The sequence below is a fragment of the Stegodyphus dumicola genome, chromosome 7 (genome assembly GCF_044657685.1).
Source record: "Stegodyphus dumicola isolate Sdum_Otavi_A_Nest chromosome 7, ASM4465768v1".
NCBI classification, from domain to species: Eukaryota; Metazoa; Arthropoda; class Arachnida; order Araneae; family Eresidae; genus Stegodyphus; species Stegodyphus dumicola.
The window spans coordinates 131,168,468-131,193,443 of NC_140774.1; the positions used below are offsets into that span (position 1 = coordinate 131,168,468).

At 32.6% G+C, this 24,976-nt stretch overlaps 1 protein-coding gene across 5 annotated transcripts in view; it reads left to right on the plus strand.

Annotated features, from left to right (window-relative positions):
- Positions 1-218: 218 nt before the first annotated feature.
- Positions 219-24,976, plus strand: part of LOC118182709 (uncharacterized) — an 84,533-nt gene continuing 59,775 nt past the window's right edge. Inside the window, exons 1-2 of one of the 5 annotated variants that reach the window (XM_085820809.1) lie at positions 219-408; positions 10,395-10,599. In XM_085820809.1, coding sequence (XP_085676935.1) covers positions 296-408; positions 10,395-10,599 — 318 coding nt within the window. In that variant the 5' untranslated portion in view covers positions 219-295. Of the gene's footprint in view, positions 409-838; positions 980-4,835; positions 5,436-10,394; positions 10,600-24,976 lie in introns of those variants that run through there. The other 4 variants (XM_035352098.2, XM_085820811.1, XM_085820810.1 and 1 more) reach the window with 4 other exon arrangements.

Below are 24,976 nucleotides of genomic sequence, written 5' to 3' on the forward strand. Positions count from 1 at the left end.
TGGTTTAAATGTTGCTACTGAACTGAATTTTATGGTTTAAATGCAAACAACATGATATTTAATAAATAAAGGTAACACACAAAACGTTAAAAAAAGTCCCTTTGGACGTAATTTAAAATCTGAAACTTTTCAGATTTTTTTTTTTTTTTTTTTTTTTTTTTTAAATCGAGAACACAGACTCTTATTTTCAAGGAGGATGGTGAAGCGAAATGAAGTGAAGAACTTTAAAAGTCGTATATTGACTATTTGAGTTTTTGAACAGTTGGGAATTGTTTGTATTCTATTAGCTTTTGCTATGGATTTGAAACTTTTTTTAAGTTTGTTTCCAGAATCTGATGATTGCGTAATGGATTTGCACACAGCTGCTAGCGTTGGTAATGATGAGCGTATTAGGGATATAATCGAAAAGTATTTATTTCTCAATACATTTTTCTATATTAATTTGTAACAGACAGTTGTACATTAGTCAATTCTTAATTGTGTACCAATATATTTGACTTTGAATCAGATTAGCGATAATGTAAATATGTTTTTTTAATTTTGTAAATTTGTGCTTTCCTAACACGAAAGTAACTTTAAGAAAAACATGCAATTTATCCCTCCCTCCATCAAAGCTTTGATACCTACCAAATTCCTTAAAGTTACGTGAACAGAAATGGCGGCATGTTTTTTCAGCACAGTATTTAGGGTTACCATAAATAACAAGGTTATCATAATTTTTTATTTATTGCGCTCAAATGTCGCTAAAAAAGGACTGATTTTAGTATTGGTCCTTTTGGCGATTTTTTTATTTGGCGACAAACTTCGGTCGCCAAGGTAGACCCGGTTTTGAAGATCGGAAAAAAATGGCGGATTGTCAACAAAACCCGATCTAGACTAAATAACAATCCTAAAAAATAAGCTCTTAATCAGAATAAACAGTCTTTCTCTAATTTTCAGTATTTCTAGTACTGCTATGATAAATTCTTGAAACACTACTGTAAATGAATTTATGACAATTATTATGTTAAGAGTAATGAAATTTACAAAATGTTTTTATTTAATAAATTTTAAAAATTTACAAAATGTAATTAAAAATGTTGTTTTTTAATTACAAAATATAATGTATTAAACATTAATATTTTAAGTAGTTAGTTCATATTTATGTTTTATTATATTAGTACTTAGCTAATATTTTAAATTTACAAAAGGTTAATTTTTATGTTTATGAATAATGAAATTTACAAAAGGTTAATAAATGCATTTCAAACTAGTATATGTTACTTTAGTTTCTTAGATTCTGTTATTAAAAGAAAATAAAAAAATATTTCAAAGTGAAGGAAATCAAATTCAATTATAATGGGCAAGTTTTGTACCAGAAATATTTTTTATGATTAAATATTGTAAATGGTAAAAATATTAAGAAATGTGTATTTTTTAATCCCTCAATTTATTACAAGTAATTTATGATTATAATTTAAAAGCTAAAATTAAATTATCATAATGAGTAAATTTTGTACCAATGGTAATAATACAACAATCATCGTAAATGATGATTTCTGTGAAAAATTCGAACAGTCGTTGGAATCCACTAGTGGTGGAGTGATAGCCACTGAACAGTGGTAGTTCAGGCTGGCTATATGGGAGTTTTAGTAGTTTTCCGTAGATGTAATGGGAATCTGAGCCAGTTTCTCTTAAAAAGTACTTTATGAAGGCATCCTTCTACTGCTAGCCAGCATATGTATTTATTTTCTATTCATAATTCTCTCTTATTTTCTTATTTCTTAATTCTAAATCTTACTTCTGAAGAGAAGAAGTGTTGCATCTATAGGTCAAAAAATATGGTCAATATGTTTGCTAAATCCTGTCAGTTTTGGAAAGCATTTAAATAAACTAAATAATTTGTATGTGATGCAAACAAAAATGCATTACACTATTTCATGTACTAAATAATTAATCAGGGAACAAAGTATATTGTAACGTTCCTTTATTTTGTAACCAGAGTTATTTTATTCTTGGGATCTTTACTGTCAATTTCCTCGATCCGTTTTCTCACCAGAATCCAAATGAAGTTTTTATTTTGTAAAACAAACCGTGTTTTGCCTTTTGAGGCCACATTAATAGGTTGCTAGATAAGAAAAGATTTGTAGTCTTCAGCCTTGCATTATAATTGCTGATAGTTGAATTCCATGCCAGTTAAGTTTTTAACCAACTTTGCATTAAATTGATTTGTGCAGCCTTTGGGCTACAAATTTATTTGAATTTAAATTTTACATTTGAACTTAATTGTTATCATAAGTTATCTTGCCACAAGTGGTTGACCGAGTCGTAAGTACAAAGTGTGCCTTCTGTTCTGTACATCTAAACTTTATAATAGAATAAAAGTATATCTTAATTTAATAAGAATATATCTAAACTTTATGATAATAACATTTAAAGACATTGAAATCAGTATCTAAGTGCTTGCCATGTAGTCAAATTTTTATACATAAATTGTACTCTTACTTTTATTATAGAGTTTTTATTACAAAAAATTCAGATTTCTGTTGGATAAAATGTTTAAGTAATGTAGAAAATTTGCATAAAATTTAAAATAAAAAGTCGACTGTTATGTCAACATACTATTAATGAAACAGCTGTTAGGTTGTAAGATTTACAAAATTTGAGAACTCTAAATTATAAGCAATATATTCCATAATCTAAGCAACATTATATTTTTTATAGTCAGACAAATTATGAAAATGTTATAAAAGCAATAATGAAACCTGATTTGAACCTATGAATTCATGCAATTACACATCCCTATAGTTCTAATATGAGGTATACAAGTATTTTTAGACCATGGTAATTGTGATCTCCTTAGCAAAGGAAACATCAAGAGTTTACCTCATGCTACTGAAATGTGTTTGTTGGTTTTTTTTCCTTGGGGGGGGGGGCGTTTATAATAATATGCAGAGTTGACATATGAAAAAATGTCGACTCATGTGATGTAATATTAAAAGCACCAGTTTTAACTATCAAAAATTTGGCTTTTTAAAAAATATTTTAAATGTTGTGCTTTCCTAACACAAAAGTAACTTTAAGAAAAACACAAAATTTATCCCTCCTGCCATCAAAGCTCTGATACCTATCAAATTCGTTAAATGGCGGCATGTTTGAAGCTCAGTATTTAGGGTTACGAAGGTTATCATAATTTTTCATTTATCGCTCCAAAATGTCGCCAAACAAATTTCTCGCCAAAAAGGACTAATACTAAAGCTGTGCCAAATTTTTTTTAAAAGTTTAAATTAAAAAATAATTTTAAAGTGTTATTCCTTTTCTTTTCCCCTTAAATATTTTCGCATTAAAGAATTTGAAAACTGTTTAATAATCAGATTCAAGAAACGGTGAAAGTGCAGAATCTCCCACTGCTTGGTGCGCTTTTAAGAATGACATATACTCGCTATCCATGTACACATCGACCTAGTTTCACTTAAAAAAAATATCCCCGAATTGCACAAAATGGCGTTGCTCATTCCCTTGACTTTATCCATGTACACATTAACCTATTTTCACTTAAAAAGGTCGAAGGAAATTGACAAAAATACAATTATTCTTACTCTTGTAAAAAGTGCAAAACAAAAATAAGTGGGCTATTCTGCACTTTACCACAAGAAACTGGGATTTATTTCACATCTAATGGTAGTATACTTATTCTTAGTACTTTCTGGCCGGCATATTGCAGCAACTTATCTTCTTATAAATTTTTATTCTATATTTAGTCCTGAGAAAATTTAAAATGAAATGTTTCAGTTATTTTGTATATTTGTAATTCCTGAAATATCAAAAGTGTGTTTATGTAGAAAAGCTTACTTAATTTTTTGTAGAAGTATTATAATTTAGGAACATTAATGTGTAAGCATTTATTTCTTGGAAATCAAATAGCCTTTCTTTTATCAATATTAAATGTACTGTGTACCCAAAAGTGGGTAAAAGTTTACAATTGGGTGTCCCTTGTTTTTTGGCAATTCTTTTTTGAAGCCAAGATCGGCGCCAGGAAGGCACAATTTCAAGATGACCACTACACAAAACCAAAATATGAAGTCAAAGAATTGCACAAACTCTGTGTCCATGTACATATCAATCTGTTTTCACTTTAAAAAAAAATCCTAGAATTGCACAAACCAGGCATTGTGCACTTCCTTAAATTTGTCCATGTACAAATCAATCTATTTTCATTTAAATAAAATCAAAAAGTAAAACTATCATGGTAACCAGAAGTGAGGTTTCATCGCCAAAATTTTAAAAAAATTGTCGCTAATCGAAGGGGCACCCAATTCTATACTATAGCCCAAAAGTGTCCAGATACCTCTTCAGAGAAATGAATGTGGCTGTATTTGCCATCTGGGATGTCATCAAATGACGGCAAAGTGATGGTAGTTAAAGAAGGTTATACACAATAACAGAGCGATGAGTAAGTCAACACAGCTTAATGATTTTGAACATGAAATGATCATCGAATGGCAGTAGACCTGTTCATGAAAAATCAGCCTTGCTGCAAGCAGTTAAATCGGTTGATCTTTGGATTATGGTAACTTGGCGATTTGTTGGCTACCAACTCTGCTACAGCAACAATCTATTTTTTTTTCGCCACCATTTTGTCTTCACGAAATAAAGACATGTTTCTTTTCTTTTTATTTACTGAATACTTTTTGCAACAATCTACTAGTCGAATTACGCTTATGCTAGAAATTTTATATAACAAAACTGCTTAATCATGACAAATATTAACTGCAAAATTAGGAAAAAGTACACAATAGCAAACTCCTTGCGTGTTTTTCAGAATAGCACATACACATAAACCATTTACACGTCGACTTATTTTTACTTTAAAAAACATCCCAGAATTGCCCAAAAATGGCATTGCGCACACTCTTCACTATATCCATGTACACTGCTTTTTTCTCATAAATTAGAAAAATTTCACGAAAATGCATGAAAATTTTGTGAATCTTTAAATCCGGTAAAAAGGACATAGTACAACTTTAATATACACCCTAATTTCACCAAATGTGGCGATATGTGTTCTGCGCTGGTTTTTGGCGCGATTGCGTGTTCTATGGCAACCCTGTTGACGTTGAAAAATCTTTCGCTGGAGCTCGTTGGTTCGCCTCTGTGTCTGAGAAGATGGGAGGGAAAGATAAAATGGTAGTTGTTGAATTGAAGTTCAGCAAAAGGAAATATGATTGTGGCTGTCCTGTTGAGGGGTAGTGGGTATTTGGAAGTGTAGAAAGAGGGTCTGAGAGATTATTTTTAATGGCAGTGCATAATAGAAGTAGGGATTTGTGATTTTATTTATTTGTGAACCATAGTATAAATTTTCTGGATAGTGTGTCTGACTGTCATGTAAATACAATAGTGATTACGTGGCGGTATGAAATTTATATTTCTGCTATTCGAAAACGCATTAATTCATGGTAAGTGCATTTTATTTTATCCTTGTTCTTATTTTGTTAAATGTTATGTTCATTGGTTCTTTAGTATGAATTTCTTCCATTATTGTTGTTTTTTTTAAATTGTTTGAAATTTATTTTAGTTTATTTTGTTGTTTAGTGTCTAGACTGTACAATTTGTAGATGATTTTTAAAGTTGAAACAGAACGCTGTGTACATGGTATTATTTGAAATTTATTGTTGTTATGTTATTTTATTAAAGCGAGGAGTGCGTAGATCGTAGATTCCTTCCTTGCCTAAATTGTGCAATTCGTAGAATTTTTTTTAAGTTTAAACAGATGCTGTGTACATGGTATTCTTTGAAATTTATTGTTGTTATGTTAATTTATTAAAGCGAGGTGTGCATAGTTTGTAGATTCGTTCGTTGCCTACATTGTGCAATTCGTAGATGTTTTTTTAAGTTAAAACATGTCGCTGTGTACATGGATTCTTGTCAAATATTTTTAGTTAGAAACTTTACGTTTTTGCTATCTAAATTTTTTGTTTTTGTTTCAGATTTTTAGCTAAATTGTGTGTTCAAAACATAGTTTTTGCATGTGCGAAAACCGCGTTTTTGGAGACATTTTAGGCTAAAAGTTCAAAATGTAGACAAAAAATTTAGATAGTAATATGGCAGCGTGAAGTTTCTGACCAAAATATTTGGCGACTTGAGGGCACATATCAGAGTAGTTCCAAGGACATATATGAAATTACCTGATTGCAAAAAGTATATACCCTTTCCAAAGATGAACATTTCCACATATAAAATAAATAAAATATCCAAAAACTTTTACCTCTAAATTATCTATTATATTATAAACGTCACCAATGAATTCATACCGCAAACATTACAAATGGTTACAAATATTTTGTGTCAAATATTTAAATTACTTCCATGCACGTTTACTTCAACTGAAACGTATACCAAATTCCTACAAACATAAAATTCACAAAATAACTATCATTTAATTAAAATATCACTAAACCATGTACACGTCGACTTATTTTTACTTAAAAAAACATCCCAGAATTGCACAAAATTGGCATTGTGCACACTCTTCACTATATCCATGTACACTGCTTTTTTCTCATAAATTAGAAAAATTTCACGAAAATGCATGAAAATACTCAACGTATTCTACTCAAACGTATTCCAAAATACTACAAACATATAACTCACAAAATCACGATCATTAAATTAAAATATAATTAAATTAAAAAACACTACTTAAAATATAAATAAGCACATACATTAAATTAATAAAAATTAGATTACAATCCTAATTACTTTAAACTAAATCATTGCTAATAACAATTTTCCAATAATATATTAATTTATTTACTCCTTACATTTAGAACAATGCATAAAAATAATATCCTCAAATGATTAAAAATACTAACTTACCTAATCTTCAGAATCTTCATTACGTGGCACGCACACTTTCACTATTTCACACAACACACAATGAAGCTTAATACAAAATAATATAGTACTACAGTTTTCCAAATTCCCCCCCTTTTCCGATTAAAGAACTGTAATTCGTCCATTAATGTCACATGGCATATCTCATGATCTCTCGTTTCCCTCACACAAAATAATGCGTAATGGGAACTGAGTACTTCTCACATTATTACCAAAGTCCTAGGTAGTAACCTTTATCGCCTCCAAAATGTCGCCAAACTACCAGTTACCATATTCCAAAGATCAGCCGTTAAATCAATTGTAGGTGATATCATTATGAAACTCAAGACCTGCCAATGGCCGAATGGTAAAATCACTGAACACTGATAGTTTAACCTGGGCTTAAGTCCAAGTGAATGGGCTGACTGCATGTAGTTTTCATGGTTTTCCCCATGTGTAATGTGGATACGAGCCAGTTTCTCTTAAAATGTCCTCCTCAACAAAGGCCTCCCTCTGTATAAGCAGAAAGCCCTTGAATTGCTTTACCGCAATCAATTAACTGAACATAACCAGTATAAAACTTAAGACATCTAGGATGTAAAATGGTATAAAATATAGCAAGGTATATAATTTTAATGATCCCAGATTTTGAACATGGTAATGAAGAAATGTCTTATTTCCTTAGTGGTAGTGATTACTGAGTTTCAAACTGCCACTGATGTCATCGTTAGCACAAAACTGTTCATCAGGAGTTGAGAAATAGAGATATTTGACAGTTATAAGACCCAACATCAGCAGGAAGGTTGGTATCAATGTCAACTCAGTATAGAAGGCTTCATGAAGGTCTGTACACAAAGCAACCAGCCATGTGCCTGTCACTCACGTCAACTCATAGAAGGAAATCTTTTATATGGGTGCCTCAACATGTCCACTGGACAGCTGATCAATGGAGGGCTATTCTCTTTACAGATGAGTCCAGGTTGAGCCTTCAAAGAGATAGTAAGTGTTGGTTTGGAGAGAACCTGGAATCTGTTATCATCCATCAATTATCCATGAAAGAGATGCTTACGGAGGAAGCAGTGTCTGTGTTTTAGGTGGTGTTACTTTGGGAGGACGCACAGACCTCTTTGTTTTTCCACATGGAATCATGAATGCCCAGGCCTGCCCTTGTGCCGAGGCAACATGTGATGATTTCTTTCTAAAGGACAACAATGCTAGATCATGCAGGACTCGCATCGTGGATGATTATCTTCAGCAAATAATTCAGTGCATCAAGTGGCCAAGTTGATCACTGGACTCAAATCCTATCGAGCATGTTTGGGATGCTTTAGGAAGACTTATAGCTATTCTCAGTCCTCCTCTTCAGTCTCTTGCTATGCTTGCAACAGTTTTGCAGGTTCTGACTAGCTATGGAACTGATAGCCTGTATAATTTGACAGCATCACACATCACTGTATATGTTGTATTGCATTTAAGAGATCATTTGGGTAAAGTGCAGGGTAAAAGTATATTTAAGGCTACCCCTTGGCGACACATGGATACCAAGTTTGTGCAATTCTTTGACCTTACTACAAACCTTCCTACAAACAGGACGCCTTATAATGGTTACTAAGTAAACCTTCATTTACACTCCAGTCAAGTAATGCTCTTTTCTCCTTTCTTTCCAAATCGTATAGAAACTTCAAATTAATCTTACCACATTCGGCCATTTTACCATCTAAACCACGAAACAAGCAATATACTTCCTAACCAACACACACACAACCACAAGCCCTTACGAATTTACTGCAATGATTACACCATAATAGGGTTATTTTGGCTTGCGTAGCGCCGATTTTTGGCGCAAAAATTGCACAAACTCGATATCTATGTATACATCAACCTATTTTCACTTAAAAAAATATCCCACAATTGCATAAAAATGGCATTTCACACTCAATTGACTTTATCCATGTACACATTGACCTGTTTTCTTTAATAAAAAAAAATCAGAGAATTGCACAAACTAGGCTTTGTGCACTCCCTTGAGTTTGTCCATGTACACATCGAACTATATGCACTTCAAAAATCAAAGAAGCAGCCGACAAAAAAATATATAATCTCAATAAATTACATTTTAACTCAAACACTGAAATAACATGAAAAAGGAAATTCATCTTTGCACTACACAAAAGAAATATCCACTTGCCTTATTTATGAATTCACACCTCTTCAGTCAAAGAAAATTCCTTAACAGCATCCAAAAACTTCCTAAAATTATCTGAACTAGAATCTGTATACTGGCGTCATTACATAAATTCATAAAATAAGAGTAAAAAATATCCTTCATAACGACGTTCGACCAAATGCATTTCCTTCCTACAAACAGGACGCCTTATAATGGTTACTAAGTAAACCTTCATTTACACTCCAGTCAAGTAATGCTCTTTTCTCCTTTCTTTCCAAATCGTATAGAAACTTCAAATTAATCTTACCACATTCGGCCATTTTACCATCTAAACCACGAAACAAGCAATATACTTCCTAACCAACACACACACAACCACAAGCCCTTACGAATTTACTGCAATGATTACACCATAATAGGGTTTCCATAACATTCAACTACTCAGGTTACCATAAATGAAACAACAATGCATAAAAATAATATCCTCAAATGATTAAAAATACTAACTTACCTAATCTTCAGAATCTTCATTACGCGGCACGCACACTTTCACTATTTCACACAACACACAATGAAACAGCAACTTTGCGATAATACAAAGGTTACCCTAAAGTCAACTCTAACCAAGTGCAGAAATGCCTACTTATATGGCGCGTATCGCTGTGTACATGGACAAAGTCAAGATAGTGCACAATGCCAAGTTCGTGCAATTCTCTGATTTTTTTTAAGTGAAAAAAGATCGATGTGTACATGGATACCGAGTTTGTGCAATTCTTTCACTTGTTATTTTCAAGTTGGCGATTTTGAGAAGCGTGCGAAGCAGTGGGTGATTCTGCACTTTCCCCGATCATTCTCCATATTGAAAGTAATTTTCCTATACCAAACTGACACATTTGATTTTGTTCATTTTATATATATGCTAATTTCTGTAACACCATAATTGTATGGTAGTTTTTATACCTTACCATGTATTGTATACTGAGGGTCAGTTTCGTTGACTACATGTAACTTTCTGAGTAATTGCCATTTATGTGATTTTTTTCTTATGAATGATAACCAGCCTATTTTGGGAAAAGCTTTGGTTCTAAGATCGTCCTCTTTTTAGTGACCTTAATATGAGGAAAATGATACATCTTAGAACTGAAAAATACAGTAGTTAATGTTTTTTTTGGGGGGGGGCATATATGATGCTGTCTTAATATTAACCCATTTTTTATTCGTCATTACTTTATTCCTCTAATTTTAGTGTAAATAACTAAACACAAAAAAATAATCATTAAAATTGTAATTTTACAGACTGTAAAGATATTTTAGAGAAATTCTTTGTTGTTTACCATATTTTTTTTTTTTATTTTTTTATTATTTTTTTTTCCAGTACAGATAATAAGTCTCTTATAAATCAAAAAAATAAAGAAGTGTGGACTCCACTTATGTATGCTGCTTCCTGTGCCAATTTGAAAGTGATTTTGTTGCTTCTAGAAGAAGGAGCATCAACTGATGTGCAGAACATTCAAGGCCAGACTGCACTTATCCTTGCTTCAAAGTGTGGAAGTACTGATGCTGTCAGTTTATTAATAAATGTAAATAACCATTTTAATTCTTAATATATAATATATATGGTGTTATAGATGAAGCTAATATAAAAGTAGCTCTAAATCATTGTTTAGAGCTACTTTTATATTTTTATTTTATGTTTCTTTGTACATCACATGTCTTACTAATGATTAAGTACACTTGTAGGCAGTGAAATCATCTTACCAGGAAGGAGGCTTTAGCCAAAGTGAAATTTAATAGATACAGAAAAAAGTATATTAAAGATATGCATGATCTTAAAAACAGTGCAGCAAAGCAGTTAGTGAACTGCGTATGGTTTTTAGTCCTCTTCACTGGCGTGATGCACTACCCCATGCTGCTCATAAGTTAGTTTGACATTATACCTGATTAGTGTTTGGTAATCTGATTAGGGTAGGTATTTTTGGTTTGATGATTTGAAGCTCGGTTAAGCTCGAGCTCGATTGTTTTTTCGGGCTTTCGAGCATTTGAAGTTGACATACTTGCATTATCAAAAGACTTATAGTGGACTTATAATTAAAATAATATTTTTTAGAAAATTAAACATTTTTTTATACATTTTTATTAATGAAAAAATATTTTTAAAACACCAGTACATGTAGTGATTTATCTAATAGCTCAACCTAATTTTGGTGCAAAAATTGTTGGCCACAGAAAATGCCCTCTCAGAATCAATCAACGTTGGTTTTATACTGTAAATAGCTTCAAGTAACCGCTTTAAATTTACAGTCAATTCACCATTACTTTTTCACAAAGTAAATTCTTGACTTAATTTTTTAAAGCGGTCACCTTCTGGTAGTTTGCTGGTTGGAGCTTCTAATAGTACTCTAAGTTGTTCTTCAAGAGAAGCACCAACTTTGGTAGTTGTTTCTGCTACACTGCTTGATTTTTCATTTGCTGAATTTAGTGATGAATCTGGTGACGGAAATAAACTCTTCATCAGAGCAGTTGCTAGTTCTATAGAAGCTTTTGATGGCGTTTTATTTAAGTTGTTTAGTGAATTCATTAAATCTATGATGTTCCTTTGTTGATCCTGCTATTGATGTAAAAAACAATATTTTCAGAAAGAGAACTACCGTGTTTGATGGCATATAAGACGGACCCTTATTTAGAACGCTACACACAAGGAAAAAAAGTTTCAATAGTCCGTGCGATAGCGCAGTACCACAGTAACTTAAAATGTGGTTTCTTTTCAAGTTTCGTAAAAGCCAAATAAACAATCATTGTATGCAATTACCAAACATATTTTTATTAAGGAAAATTAACAAACGGCAAGCTATTTTGAACATGATATGTAAATTTCAATAATGAATAAATGAATGATCGGCAAGCAATCAAACATAATACAAAATAAAACAGAAACAACGAAAAACACAGATTCAAGGAAAACGTTGCCTATCATGAAATTAGACTTTAATCACATTCAATACCATAAAAATCTTTTTCACTATCATCATCATCGAACACGAGAGTATCGTCATCCCCACTGTTTCCATCATCGCTAGTATCACCTTCTTCGAATAATGCGTCGTCTTCTGTTCCATCAAGAGCATTACTGATTCTGCACTTCTTAAAGGAATTAGCAATTACTTCAGCCTTTATGTCCTCCCAAGGTCATTTTACTCACTCGCACACTTGTGAAATAGAGGGCCGCTTCATTCTACCTGAGGGCGTGATGTTGCTCTCCTATCTACTTGTTCCATTGTTCTCGCACTTTTTCTTTAAATGGCTTATTCACCGATACATGTAAAGGCTGCATTTGGCTAGTCAGCCCACCAGAAATGACAGCTATCTGGGTTTTTATTCTCTCGCTTTATTCTTTATGGTTTCAGTTCTATGGGCACTAAACTGATCCAAAACCAAAAGAGAGGGTTTTCTTAAGAGTCCACCAGGTCGCCTCGCCAATACGTTCTGTAACCACAGTTTCATTCCAGCTTCGTCCATCCAGCCTTTCGGATGAACATGAACAATTACACCCGTTGGAAGTTTTTCTTTTGAATATGAAAAACGGCGGTAGTTTTGTGCCATCAGCACAACACGTTAAAACTACCGTATATCGGGTTTTTTCATGACCTACGGTTTTTATGGTTATTGATTAAGACTCTTTAATATTCACAGTCTTGTTGGAGGGTACATCAAATGTGAGTGGAATTTCATCCATATTTCCTATGACCGAGCTCAAAAGAAGTTTTCTTGCGTGTATTTATAACAAACCTATGAAATGCTAGTATTTTTTCTTCATAATCTGCTGGCATTTTCTGTGCAGTAATTGTTTTTGTGTGCATTGATAAGCCTTGCCTTTTCATGAACCTGTAGCACCAGTCCTCAGCCCCTGAAAAGTTCCGATTCCCATGTTTTTCTACAAATCCTTTGGCCTCATTGATTATCATTTTGGTTGAAACACTTATCCCAGATTTCCTCTTATCTATCACCCACGTTTTTACGGCATTTTCAAGTTCAGGCCGAGATGGAGCTGGGCATCGAAGGTTATGTTTTAGTTTTTTATCAGTCTTCAGTTGATCTTCCTGCAGTCGCCAAGTACATATCATTTTTTCGGTAGGTGGTGGACCGAAATGCCTTGCTGCTGCTCTGTTTGCATGCACTTTGGCGTAGTTTAACACTCCTAGTTTATACTGAATTGTATAGCTTAATCTCTTGTTTCCTGTAGTCATATTTTCCGGGGTATTTTTTTTAAACAAATAATTTTAAGCACCGATACCGACATGTTTATACAGAGTAGCACCAATACCGACACGTGTGTCGGCTTAGTCAAAGAAAGTCTATGTAAAGAAGGAAAGGCTCCATAGACGTAATGTGACCATCGAACCTGTTCGAACTTCGATATCAGCTTCGAGCTTTGGCGCGTTTTGACGACATATTTCACGCAAAATAACTATGGCAGATGTAGAAAAAGTTATGTGTGTCTAGACCTTTATCCAGGGTAAAAATAGCATTCAGTATTAAAAGTTAACCTGTGTCCTTCACGTATAAGGCGCACGTAACTTTTTTGAGTCCAAATTTAGGAAAAAAATTGTGTCTTATATGCTGTCAAATATGGTACTTATTTCAGATTCTTGTTCAGTTAACTTCTGTCACATAAAGTTGAGAGAAATATATGCTGCTTGTAAAGTGGCTTGTTTTTCATCCATAGCGTTAAGTGCCACTTCAATTTGTTTTAACGCCAAGACCATGATAAACCATCTACTGCAGCTTTTTTTGCAACAATTTCTTCAATTGATGTTTTGATTATGAAATTATCCAAAGTTTTTGTTTTTTTAGCTGTCGTTTCTGCCTCTGCTTTGTCAACCGTCAGTGTTATGAATACTGCTTAGGTAACGACACATTGTTGACGTATTTCCATTTAAAATGGAAATTTTTTTATTGCATTCATTGCAGCATGCGTAATTTTGGTCTGCCTTGACGAAATGACTTCAAACGGTTGATCTTTTGTTTTTCAGCATGATTACTATTCTAGAAAAAAAAATAGAAAATACTATTCTAGAATATGTGTGTATTCGCGCCTGTAACTCCAATAATATTAACCATTTTTACCAAAATCTTGCTAAAATTTCGACTAAATTTGTGTTGAGATATTAGTAATCACATTCTTATTGGTTAAAAGGAAGTATAGCTTTCTGTCACGTCCAATGCATTAGCTTTCTGTCAGGTCCGAAGTATTCCGAAACTTAATCCCATTCTATTTGTTTATGATTTGTTAAAACAGGGATCTGCTTGTATCTTGACTTGTGTTGAATGGAAAGAGTGTGACAGCGTGCTTTTACTCTGCGTCAGATAAAAGAATGTCTGGAACAACAAAAGGATGATAAGAAGAATTGAGATGGTAGAATTTCACTTAGCTGCCATCAGTTGGCAAAGAAAGGTGTAATGAATGAAAATAGACAAGCAATGTGAAAAAAAAGTTAGATCAGTAAGGTAGTAAGTACTTCAAATAATTAACAAAATGTTAGGTAAAAATATCCAAAGGATATTTGTGTTTTTCTCTAGGAAAAGGTGGTCATTGCAAAGAATTGATATAGGTGTTTGGTTATAATACTACAGAAAGGAAAAAAATCTGTTGCAAGTTTTTTGATATAATTTTGTTTAGTATCAATTTGAACATCTCTGTGAGTATATGAATTTGGGATGAACCAGGGTGCGTTAATAATTTCACGAAGGGTTTTATTTTGAATAACTTGGATCTTTTTTATGTGGGTTTTAGCGGCTTGTCCCCATACCAGACTGGAGTAAAGTAAAGTAGGTCTAAGAATGGACTTGTATAAAACAAGTTTATTGTTCATAGTCAGATTGCAGTGTCTGCTGAGGAGAGGACGCATAGTAGCTATTGAATTTCCTGACAGTTTCATGTAAATGTTGCCGAAAAGTGAGTTTTTTGTCAAGTGTGATTCGAGATACTTCACTTGATCTGTCCGCTGTATATTGTCGTCAAAGAAGATGGGATTAGGCGGAAGGAAGTTTGCTGCTTGTATCTATGTATTTCTACTCTATTTCTACTCATGTCTCTGTCTGTATTTCTTTGCATATTACTCTGTAATAAATGTTTATTTTGCAAAACACGGCACTTTTAACGTTCAACAATTTGTAATTTTTTTTTTTTTTTACTGATACTAAGAAAATCATTATTTAATATTACATACATGTTACTACTTAAAATTAAAAGTATATTGTTTCTGTCGGTAAAGATTAAAATTCCTTGCATTTCTATGTACTGTACTGTATATACTGTAGGCGGCAACAAATTCATCTCTTTACCAAAACGAGTTTTAACACTGTTCAGGTAAAAGTACTGGTAAAAGTAAAAGCATTATTTTACTATATATATTTATAATCCTTTTATTGTTTAACTGTACTTATCCATAATACAATTACAAAAGTTTTAGTTTTTATTTACTTAAAAAAGAGCAGTTTTATGACACCAATAAAATATCTTTTAGGATTCTTAAAAAATATGTTGACAAATAAATTTAAAATAAAATGCAGAACAAAAAACATTTTGTATGTACAGAGCTCAAAAGCCCGTCAGGCTTTGATATGAGTATTGAGTACTTGAAAATTACCAAAAGTTATCGGGCATCAAGCTCGAGCCTAAGCTCGTTCCAAACTCTATGCCTGATGTTATCCTGTGACAGATCCATGCATGTTGTATAGCATATAAGACTGGTTTGAGGAACTCTTATGCCTGCCTGCTAGGGGACAACTTTGAGGAGCAGACAGGCCATGAAAGTATCTGCATATGATGAAGGCAATCTTGGAAAGTCCACGATGAATGTGACTGGATGTTATGCTGAAATAACACTCTAGGACTCCCAGCAAGAAATGTGAATGTGAGTGGCCATACTATCTGAACACATGGCTAAGCTGTCAGTGTGGCATAGACCACTAGAGCATTTCTGCTGTTTTAGAATATAGCACCCTAAACCATTATTCCTACTGTTTGGAATCTGTGCCACTCAATAGCCTGGTTGGTATGGTACTGCTTGCTAGACTTCAACGTGTGATAAGGATAGTCATCTGACTCCAAAACAAAGTGTGACTCATTACTGAACATCATCAAATGGTATCCTATAGTACCTAATACTACTGTGAACTGGTACCATTAAAACAAAGCCGCCAACATTCTGATAAAACACCTAAAGGATATATCGTGAAAGTGTATTGTAATGGTTTGCATGCCCATTTAACCCTTTAAAGAGCACCAGTATATAAAATGTACTGGTTGTTTGTCAACTTTTTAACCTCCTAAAAATGCTAATTTTTCTACATCAAAAGCTGTAATTGTAAGTTTCTAGTCTTTCCCTTTGATTCAAAATGGCAGCACTACCCTAAAAATGCTCAATATTTTGCAGTTGTGAAATTAATTCGTTCCAAAGTATCATGTTTGAAGATTCATAAATTCTATTGGAAAGGGAGAAAAAATTCAAAATCTGCAAATATATGACATATACATGCTGAATATTATGTATATACTGCATTTCAGTCTGAACAAATAATTAAAAGGAAATTACTTATACAATTTTAAGACCAGTATATAAAATATACTGGCATCCATACTGCATTTAAATCACATTAATAGATGGCAGCAGCAAGCTTCTCCTTCTGTACTCTTTGAGATAACAGAATTTCTTTATATTATAATTGTTTATGATGTAATAATTTGTTTATTATTAATTTCAAGTTGTTAAAATTCAATATTATGTTGAGGGGGGGATATGGGGAATTTACTGACCCTGTGCTTAGAATGACTAAAATTATTTATCTTCTTTTTATTCTTTGCTTACTCCAGTCGAGTTATTTATTTGTCTCTGTTTAGCTAAAATTTTAATTTCATTGCTTCAACCTTTTCCCAGATAAAGACTCGCTGATTTCAAAATTGTCGCCTAGCGTCAAAACGTTACACATTTTTAGGGGTTAAATGGGGAATGTTAGCCCCGAAAGACACCCATCCCTTCGTGTTTTCCAAAATCCTAAAATGCAGTGAAAACGATAAGAGGTGATTGATACTAATTTGTCATGCGGTCTTCACAAAAAGGCTGTAATAAAATCATACAAAAGGAAAGCTCACTTACAAACATGGGAAATAGAAATGCACTTTAGGTCTGTCTCGTAGTAGAATGGAAAAACTACTGATTTGAAAGCATGCTTTTATGCTTTAGGGTATTGTCTGTGTTAATTTCAGATGAGAAACTAAGGAACACAAGAGAAATTTTTCCCTTGGGTTAGAATACAAGTATGGGGTTTTCAAAATAATCTTCACAGTTCATTAAAAGAAGGAAAATATTTCCAAGTCCAGTTTTAGATGCAAAACATTTATTTTTGGAAGGGAAAAAAGGGACATATTTGAGGTTTTTTTAGTTTTGATTGAAATAAAGGCTTTGAGGTGTGTCAAATAATAAAATCGTGTAACAGCTTTACTTCCTGAACAAAATGATATACGAGGGCTATCCAGAAAGTAGATTACGTTTTGGAATAAAAAAATAAACAAAGTATAGGAAACAAATTTTATTATATACAGATGAAAGCCACACTCAAATACTACTTTTCTACATAGTCACCATACAAATTAAGGCATTTATCGTAGCGATGTACGAGCTTGGAAATTCCTTCGTCGAAAAATTCGGCCGCCTGCGCCTTCAACCACTTCGTTACCTCTTCTTGCAGCTGTGCGTCGTCATCAAAACGCTGCATAGCCAGCCACTTCTTCATTGCTGGGAATAGGTGGAAGTCGCTCGGTGCCAGGTCGGGACTGTACGGCGGATGAGGAAACAACTCCCACTTAAAAGATTCAAGAACTTTACGAGTGACATTTGCCGTGTGGGGCCGGGCGTTGTCGTGAATCAACAAGATCTTAGAGCTCAACATTCCTCTGCGCTTGTTTTGAATTGCTCTTCTGAGTTTTTGGAGAGTTTGGCAATACCTTTGAGAGTTTATTGTAGTGCCTCTTTCCAGGAAGTCCACCAAAATTACACCTTTTCTGTCCCAAAAAACAGTCGCCATCATCTTCCTTGCCGACATTGTTTGCATGCATTTCTTGGGTTTTTGGGGAGAACTTGTGTGCCCCCACTGCATTGATTGCAATTTCGTTTCACAGTTCACATGTTTCACCCATGTTTCGTCACCAGTAACGATGCGATCGAGTAAAGAGTCACCATCCTTATGGTAAGCGTCCAAAAAGTTCAACGCTGCAGCCATTCGCTGATTTTTGTGGTCCTCTGTCAAGATTTTTGGAATCCATCTTGCACAAAACTTGTGGTAACCAAGCTTTTCGCTGATGATTTCGTGCAACAAACTTCGTGAAATTTGTGAAAAACTCAAAGAAAGTTCCGTTATTGTGAAATTTCGATTTTCACGGACTTTAGCATCGACTTTTTCGAGAAGTTCGGCGGTCACTATGCTGGGTCTCCCACTTCGATCTTCGTCGTGAACATTGGTTCGGCCATTTTGAAATCTTATGACCCACTGACGCACTCCACCTTCAGTGATAATGTTGTCCCCATACACTTCACGAAGCTGCCGATAGATTTCTATCGGTTTACAGTTTTTTGCAGTCAGAAACCTTATTACTGAGCGCACCTCGCAGCTCGCGGGATTTTCAATTAACGCAGACATTTCAAACCGTTACAGTATCTGAACGGAGCACAGCACGAACCTCTCACTAGCACGGCTAGATGCAGACTGAGCTGCGCAATGCTCTGACCCCAAGATGGCCGCGCTAGCCCCGCCCCTAGCGGACACAGACGGAAATGTAATCTACTTCCTGGATGGCCCTCGTAGTACAACCTATATTTACAAAAAATTAAAAAGGGGCGCAATACTCAAAAATGTGTCGGAGGCAATTCTAGCTATCATAGCATGAAGTATGTTCTTTTTATATATTATTTAAAACATACAATATTAATAACATAAAAATATAATAATATATCATTTTTTAAGTTTTTTATTTTTTGCTTGAGTTACATCTCCTTATAACATTATACTAGTTCAGTTTACAGCATGATACAGTTTATGTATGGAATGTTATATTTGCTAATTTTTTTTTTTCAGAATGTTGAATTTAAATCACTTTCAAAAGCTTTTACTCATATTTTACACAAGTATGTTCAGCTGGACGGCATCGTCATAATGCATAAAGACATAAATTTTATTTTTAAATTTCTAGCAAAATTTTAAAAACAAGCACCCATCTCTATAGATGCACATCAAAAGTATGCAAAAATAGATGAAAAAACAAAAATTAACAATTGGCAACTACCTGGGGGGGGATGTCTTAGAGGAGCACCTGTATAAAATAGTATATACCTGCCTTCAAAATTCAAGATTTCATTCTAGATTTTTTTTAAGTCTCAACTTTTATATTGTGGTCCATAAGTTAGAATTCATGTAAAATTTTACCACAATTTAAATTATTTTGTATACCACCCCTTAAAGGGGGTTAAGAAGCTGCTACCCCTGCCAAAATAATTTATCAAGCATTATGGCAATCTAGTATGAAGATCGTCTTAGGTGAATTCTTCACCACCATGTTTACAAATTAGTTTTGGGCCTTCTATACCAGTGGTCTGCTTGGTTCTTCTTGAATTGGTCTGTTACATGTGCTTTCCTCACCTGTCCACTAACAATTCTGTCAGATGCAGTGGCGTAAATAAGGGTATGCAAGGAATGCCGTCGCATAGGAGCCCGAAGGCTTAGGGGGCCCTTAAATGTCCTGCTAAACTACATTTACATGTTTAAACTTAAAAGACGGATTCCATTACATGTATAAAGAAACTTTAATTAATTTTCCCTTGATGAGTTCGGAATTAGAGTTTCAATAAAAAAAGATTAATTATTATTTTTATATTTTTATCTTGTAATTTTTCCCATTATGCTTTTCATTTTTATGTTTAGAATTTGTACTACTATAAATTCTTATTTTAATTTTGATATGTTTTGATTTTATGTTAAACCCCTTTTACACAATTGTTAATATTAATATAGTTGAGGAATAGCCTTGATTTGACCCCAATTTACTTTTAACTTTAGAATCTTTAAATATATGTAGATATTAGAATTCATTTTCTTTTAAGTTTTTAAGGGCCCCCTACCTATATGGTGCAGTAATGCAATTCTCTGTATGAGCAGATAGAAGGCCCTTGGAAGCACCTGAAATAGCTAAATTCAAGTGTTTGCAAAAGTTAAAATTCCAGCATTCGACTATGAAATAATAACTTCATGACCTATCGCAGTTTAGGGATAGCAGTGAGAGGAAAATAGGAAAAGTTTCTTTCTATTCCTTAGTCTCAAACTTGAACATTATTAAAGGCGACCCCCTAAAGGAAAGGTTTCTCCTTTTACAATCCCAAATCAAAAAGCGGTGGAAGTGGAAATTAATTGTAACTATTTATTATAAAGTACTTATTTTATATATTAATTTGTTTCTGTATAATTCGCATTATGATCGAATAATCAGTAGACATATTTTCTAAGTATAAATCAAAGAAGTAACTAGGCAGGATTCTGGTACTTTGGAATGAACTTTGCAAGCTAAGAGAAATTGTGGTATATTATTTGCAGTTCGTAATTTTCATAATATGTCATTCCAGTAGCGTTTAATTTTGTTCATATATTGAATATCTTACTAGCTTTTCCATTAAATGCAATTCCAAAAATCAGTCCTAATATTCAATTTGAAATTGAATTTATTAATGTGAATGATTCTTAGAATTTAATATAGCATGTATTTCGTTGGTTCGCTATAAACGGGGCATAACTTTTCAAATTGTTGCCACCAAATAACCTCACCCTGTATTATTTTTAAAGAAATTAAATAAGGAAGAATCTGCATGTTTGAATGTATAGTTCTCATAATGTAAAAAATGATGGCACTTGCAACATGTGCAGTCGCACCAAGAGGCAAGGTAAGGGACAGAAACATTTTGGATTTAGAAGCACGATTGACATTACAAAATGGCAAAGTTAAAGGCGGATCGATTTTTTTCCCCTGTTTTTACATTAATAACCCGGAGGGGAGAATCATTCGTAAGTATCAATTGATAACTCCAGAATAAATGCTTTTCTTTCTTAACACAAAATCATTAAAGTAAGTCGAGCAGTTGTGGCATGAAAAGACTTTGCCCCACCCCCATGTTGAAATGCCGTTCTAAGGAAACGCTAAGAATTTATGACACCACATTTGGAAAGGAGAGATTTCCCGTTCGGCTTAGAGATCTTTGAATGAATTCAAGGTCCGAAAAAAAGGGGGGAAGTTTTACGACAGGCTATGAACACACAGATGCTCAAACATTAAGCGGCCAAATATTTCAGTTAATTTCCGGTGTAAATTTAATGAAATTTTTTCATTAAATTTATCGAAATTCATTACTTTTTCACTCATGGGGGTAGGAAATGGGAATGGATGAATATTTTTACTTGAAATAATGAGTAAATAAATATTTATCTAATTTTTCATACCAAAATTTTCAAAATATGCGCACATTGCAGACAAAATGCAGGTTAGGAATTCTCTCAAATTCCTAATCGAGAATTAAATCTGAAAGCACAGAACTCGTTTGATGATTTACTTGATTTGTTTTAGAAAAGAGCAGAGCTGTAGTGTTTCTTAACCTGTAAATTACCCATCTACCAAAAATTCACACTTATCCGTAAAAGATAATTCTGAAGACATTAAATTTGTTTTGAAAGTAATATATTAATCTCTCTTCGTTTGAAAAAAATATCATAAATTACAATTTTTTTTAACAACGTGAAACATTTAAGCGTATAATTGAGTAATGCGCAATAATTTGTACGTTATTTAAATGGAATTGAATTGAATTATTATATAATAAGAAAGCACTCGAGGACTATTTGCCTAAGGGGAAGAACGCCTTCATGGAGTACTTTCTAATCGTTATTTGAAATGAAATTTTACAGTTTACTTTACTTTTGCTTTTAATTTACTTTCCACAGCATTCAGTACGTGAAATCATCAATAATAATATAATAATGAAAATAAAAATGGCATCACACAACTAAAAGTATATACTACTTCGTAAATTTCGATAAATTAATTACTGAAAATATTAAACATATCAATGGCAGCATTGCCCTAATACTTTTAAGTTGCATTTCAACATCTGAAAGAACGCAAATTACATTGCTATTTTCACTACACAAACGAATGGAACATTTCAGAAAAGAATGCTCCCCTGTTATTGTAATATTTCAATAATTTTTGCAAATTAAAAAAATTAATTAACACATTTTAATAGTAAGTGATGTTAACACATTTTAATAGTAAGTGATGCGATTTTCACTCATAAAATCCCTTTGTACATTATTTTCTTTCATTTCGGCATCACTGCATAACTTTTCTAAGACATAAATAGCTTCCGTTAATATATGTTCCCATACATTATATTTATTTTCTATATTTTTGTCATTAATAAATTAATGATTAAGATAAAAAAAATTGGTACTGCTAAATTTATAAGCAATGTAAAGACTGGAAATCTGAAGTCATTCATTTCTGAGACATAAATAGCTTTCTAAGACGCAAATAAAACATAACAATAATCATAAATATTAATGCTTCTAAAATAAATCCGCTTTTCCTAACTGATATTTGCTTTCTGATCCACCTGGGGTACAACAAACCTATTTTCATAAATGAAGTTTTGCGCATTTCTCTACGAAGTACGCAAAACTTGTTTCATACAATTTTATTTTTACTAATTATGAAGAAACTTTTTACTTGTTTCCTAAACAAATATTTATGTGTACTACTTTTAGAATAAATGCGACAGAGTGTGAGTACTCGTCTTCAAATATACGTTAGTGTCAATAAGCTTAACTCTAAATTATTAAACATTTCTGGGACCTTGAAACTTGGAAGGGAATCGTCATATTTTGCTACAGTGGGTATTTAAATTTAGATTAATTTTAATATTTCCATTTTGTATTACACAATCATTTTCAAAGCTCTTTGGATACATATCAATAAAATTTGTTTTATTATGTTTATGATTTCATCATAAACTTGCAAAGAATTTCCTAAAAATATTCGAATATCCATAATTTTTACTGTTAAATATTTAATAATTATACATTAACTGAAATGCATTTATAGTACAGAGGAAATGTAGAAAGATATTGCAGGTGATGTATTATGTATCATTGGAATATGACAATAATAACAGTACAATTTGACTGAAGGGAAAAAGAGGAAAAAAAAAAAAAAAGACAGATGTTTCAGCGTTTTAAAAGGGAAATGGACATCTTTACAGTAAAGTCTTGGATGAAAGTTTTACTATGACTCAACTTGGGAAGATACTGGAAATTTATAGTGGAGGCGGGGTCCCTTTCTTCGTTAAACAGCTGCATTGAAGTGTGAAACGCTACCCCCTCAAGTATACTTGTAAATTGGCTGATGACTCAGAACAGTAAACTGAACTTAAACTTGCTCTTATTCTAATCCCATTTCTCTAGTCTATGGCGAGAACAAACAGAAGTTTTTCTTTAAAATTAAATTTCAAAGTGATCTCAAATATAATTCTTCATTATACAGGTAAGTTATTGATTTGTAATATCTAAATTAATCATAAACTAAATTCTTATAATTTAAAACTTGCTAAAACTTCAATTCAGCTAAACTTTTAATCCATTTATCTGAAAAATCCAAAATTATCACCATTAACAATGCAAATGTCTACTAATATCAATAACGTATTGTTATATTAACATGAAATATTTTTATGATAAATATAAAATATAAATATTATCTATGTTTCCATACGTTAAGAAACATCATAACAGGCCAAAATTAAAAACAAAATTTTTTAAACATGTTGTTTGCTATAGTGCAGGATCGATCAACCCTTCAATCGGCTCGACAATCGAAAATCAATCAACTTGAATGGAGCTCATCAACATCTAAAAAGCATTTCTATTAATATGCAAGATATGAGAAACAAGTTTGAAGACATTATGAAAGAAGCTGAGTTTATTGCAAATAAATGGGGCATAGAAATTAAATTTGAAAAATGAAAGAGAAATAAAGAACCTAAAACACTCATTGTTAACAAATACGGAAATTATTAATAATGTTTCAAAAATACAGAAAACATATAAAGAAGACTTGCATTGGAAGTACAACTTTTATTATTTATAAATACTTTCAGAACAGAAATCCAAAATTTGAAATCCTTTAAGGATTTAGCTAAATTAGCAATGGTAAAATATTATGACATGACAAGCGGTTATTCGGGAGTGTACAATTTACTTAGATTGTATTTATCATTACCTGTAACCACAACCATGAGTGAGAGGTCATTTTCACTAGTGAAACTAATAAAAACATATTTAAAAAACATATATAAGAAACAGCATGACACAAGATCGGTTGTTAAAGCTTTCACTATTGAGCGTTGAAGCTGAGATGGCTGAGAAAATAGATGTCCAATTATTGATAAATAATTTTGTGGAAATGAAGGTTAGGAGATGCAAATTTTAAAAGAAGGATTTTTTTTCTTTATGATGAATTTTGGCCACCAATGTTATCATTACACTTATTGAGAGAGGAAAAAATTAGAGAAGAGCAGTATGGACTGAGGAAAATGAAAAGGAAACAGTAAAAAACTTTATCTTATCTTTCTTTTAGCATTTTTTATAAAAATCATGTATTCAAGTAGTTTAGTGTACAAAAAGGTTTTTTAAAAAGACAGAAAAAAACTTTACCATACATATTTTCTACAAAAATTGTATGTTCAAATAGTTTTCGTTATGAAGTTTAAGATAAATATTTTTGTATTTAACAAATGTATCATTTACATTATAAAAGTTCTTATTTATTACTTGTATATTATTGCATAAATCATGTTCGAAAGGTAGGGT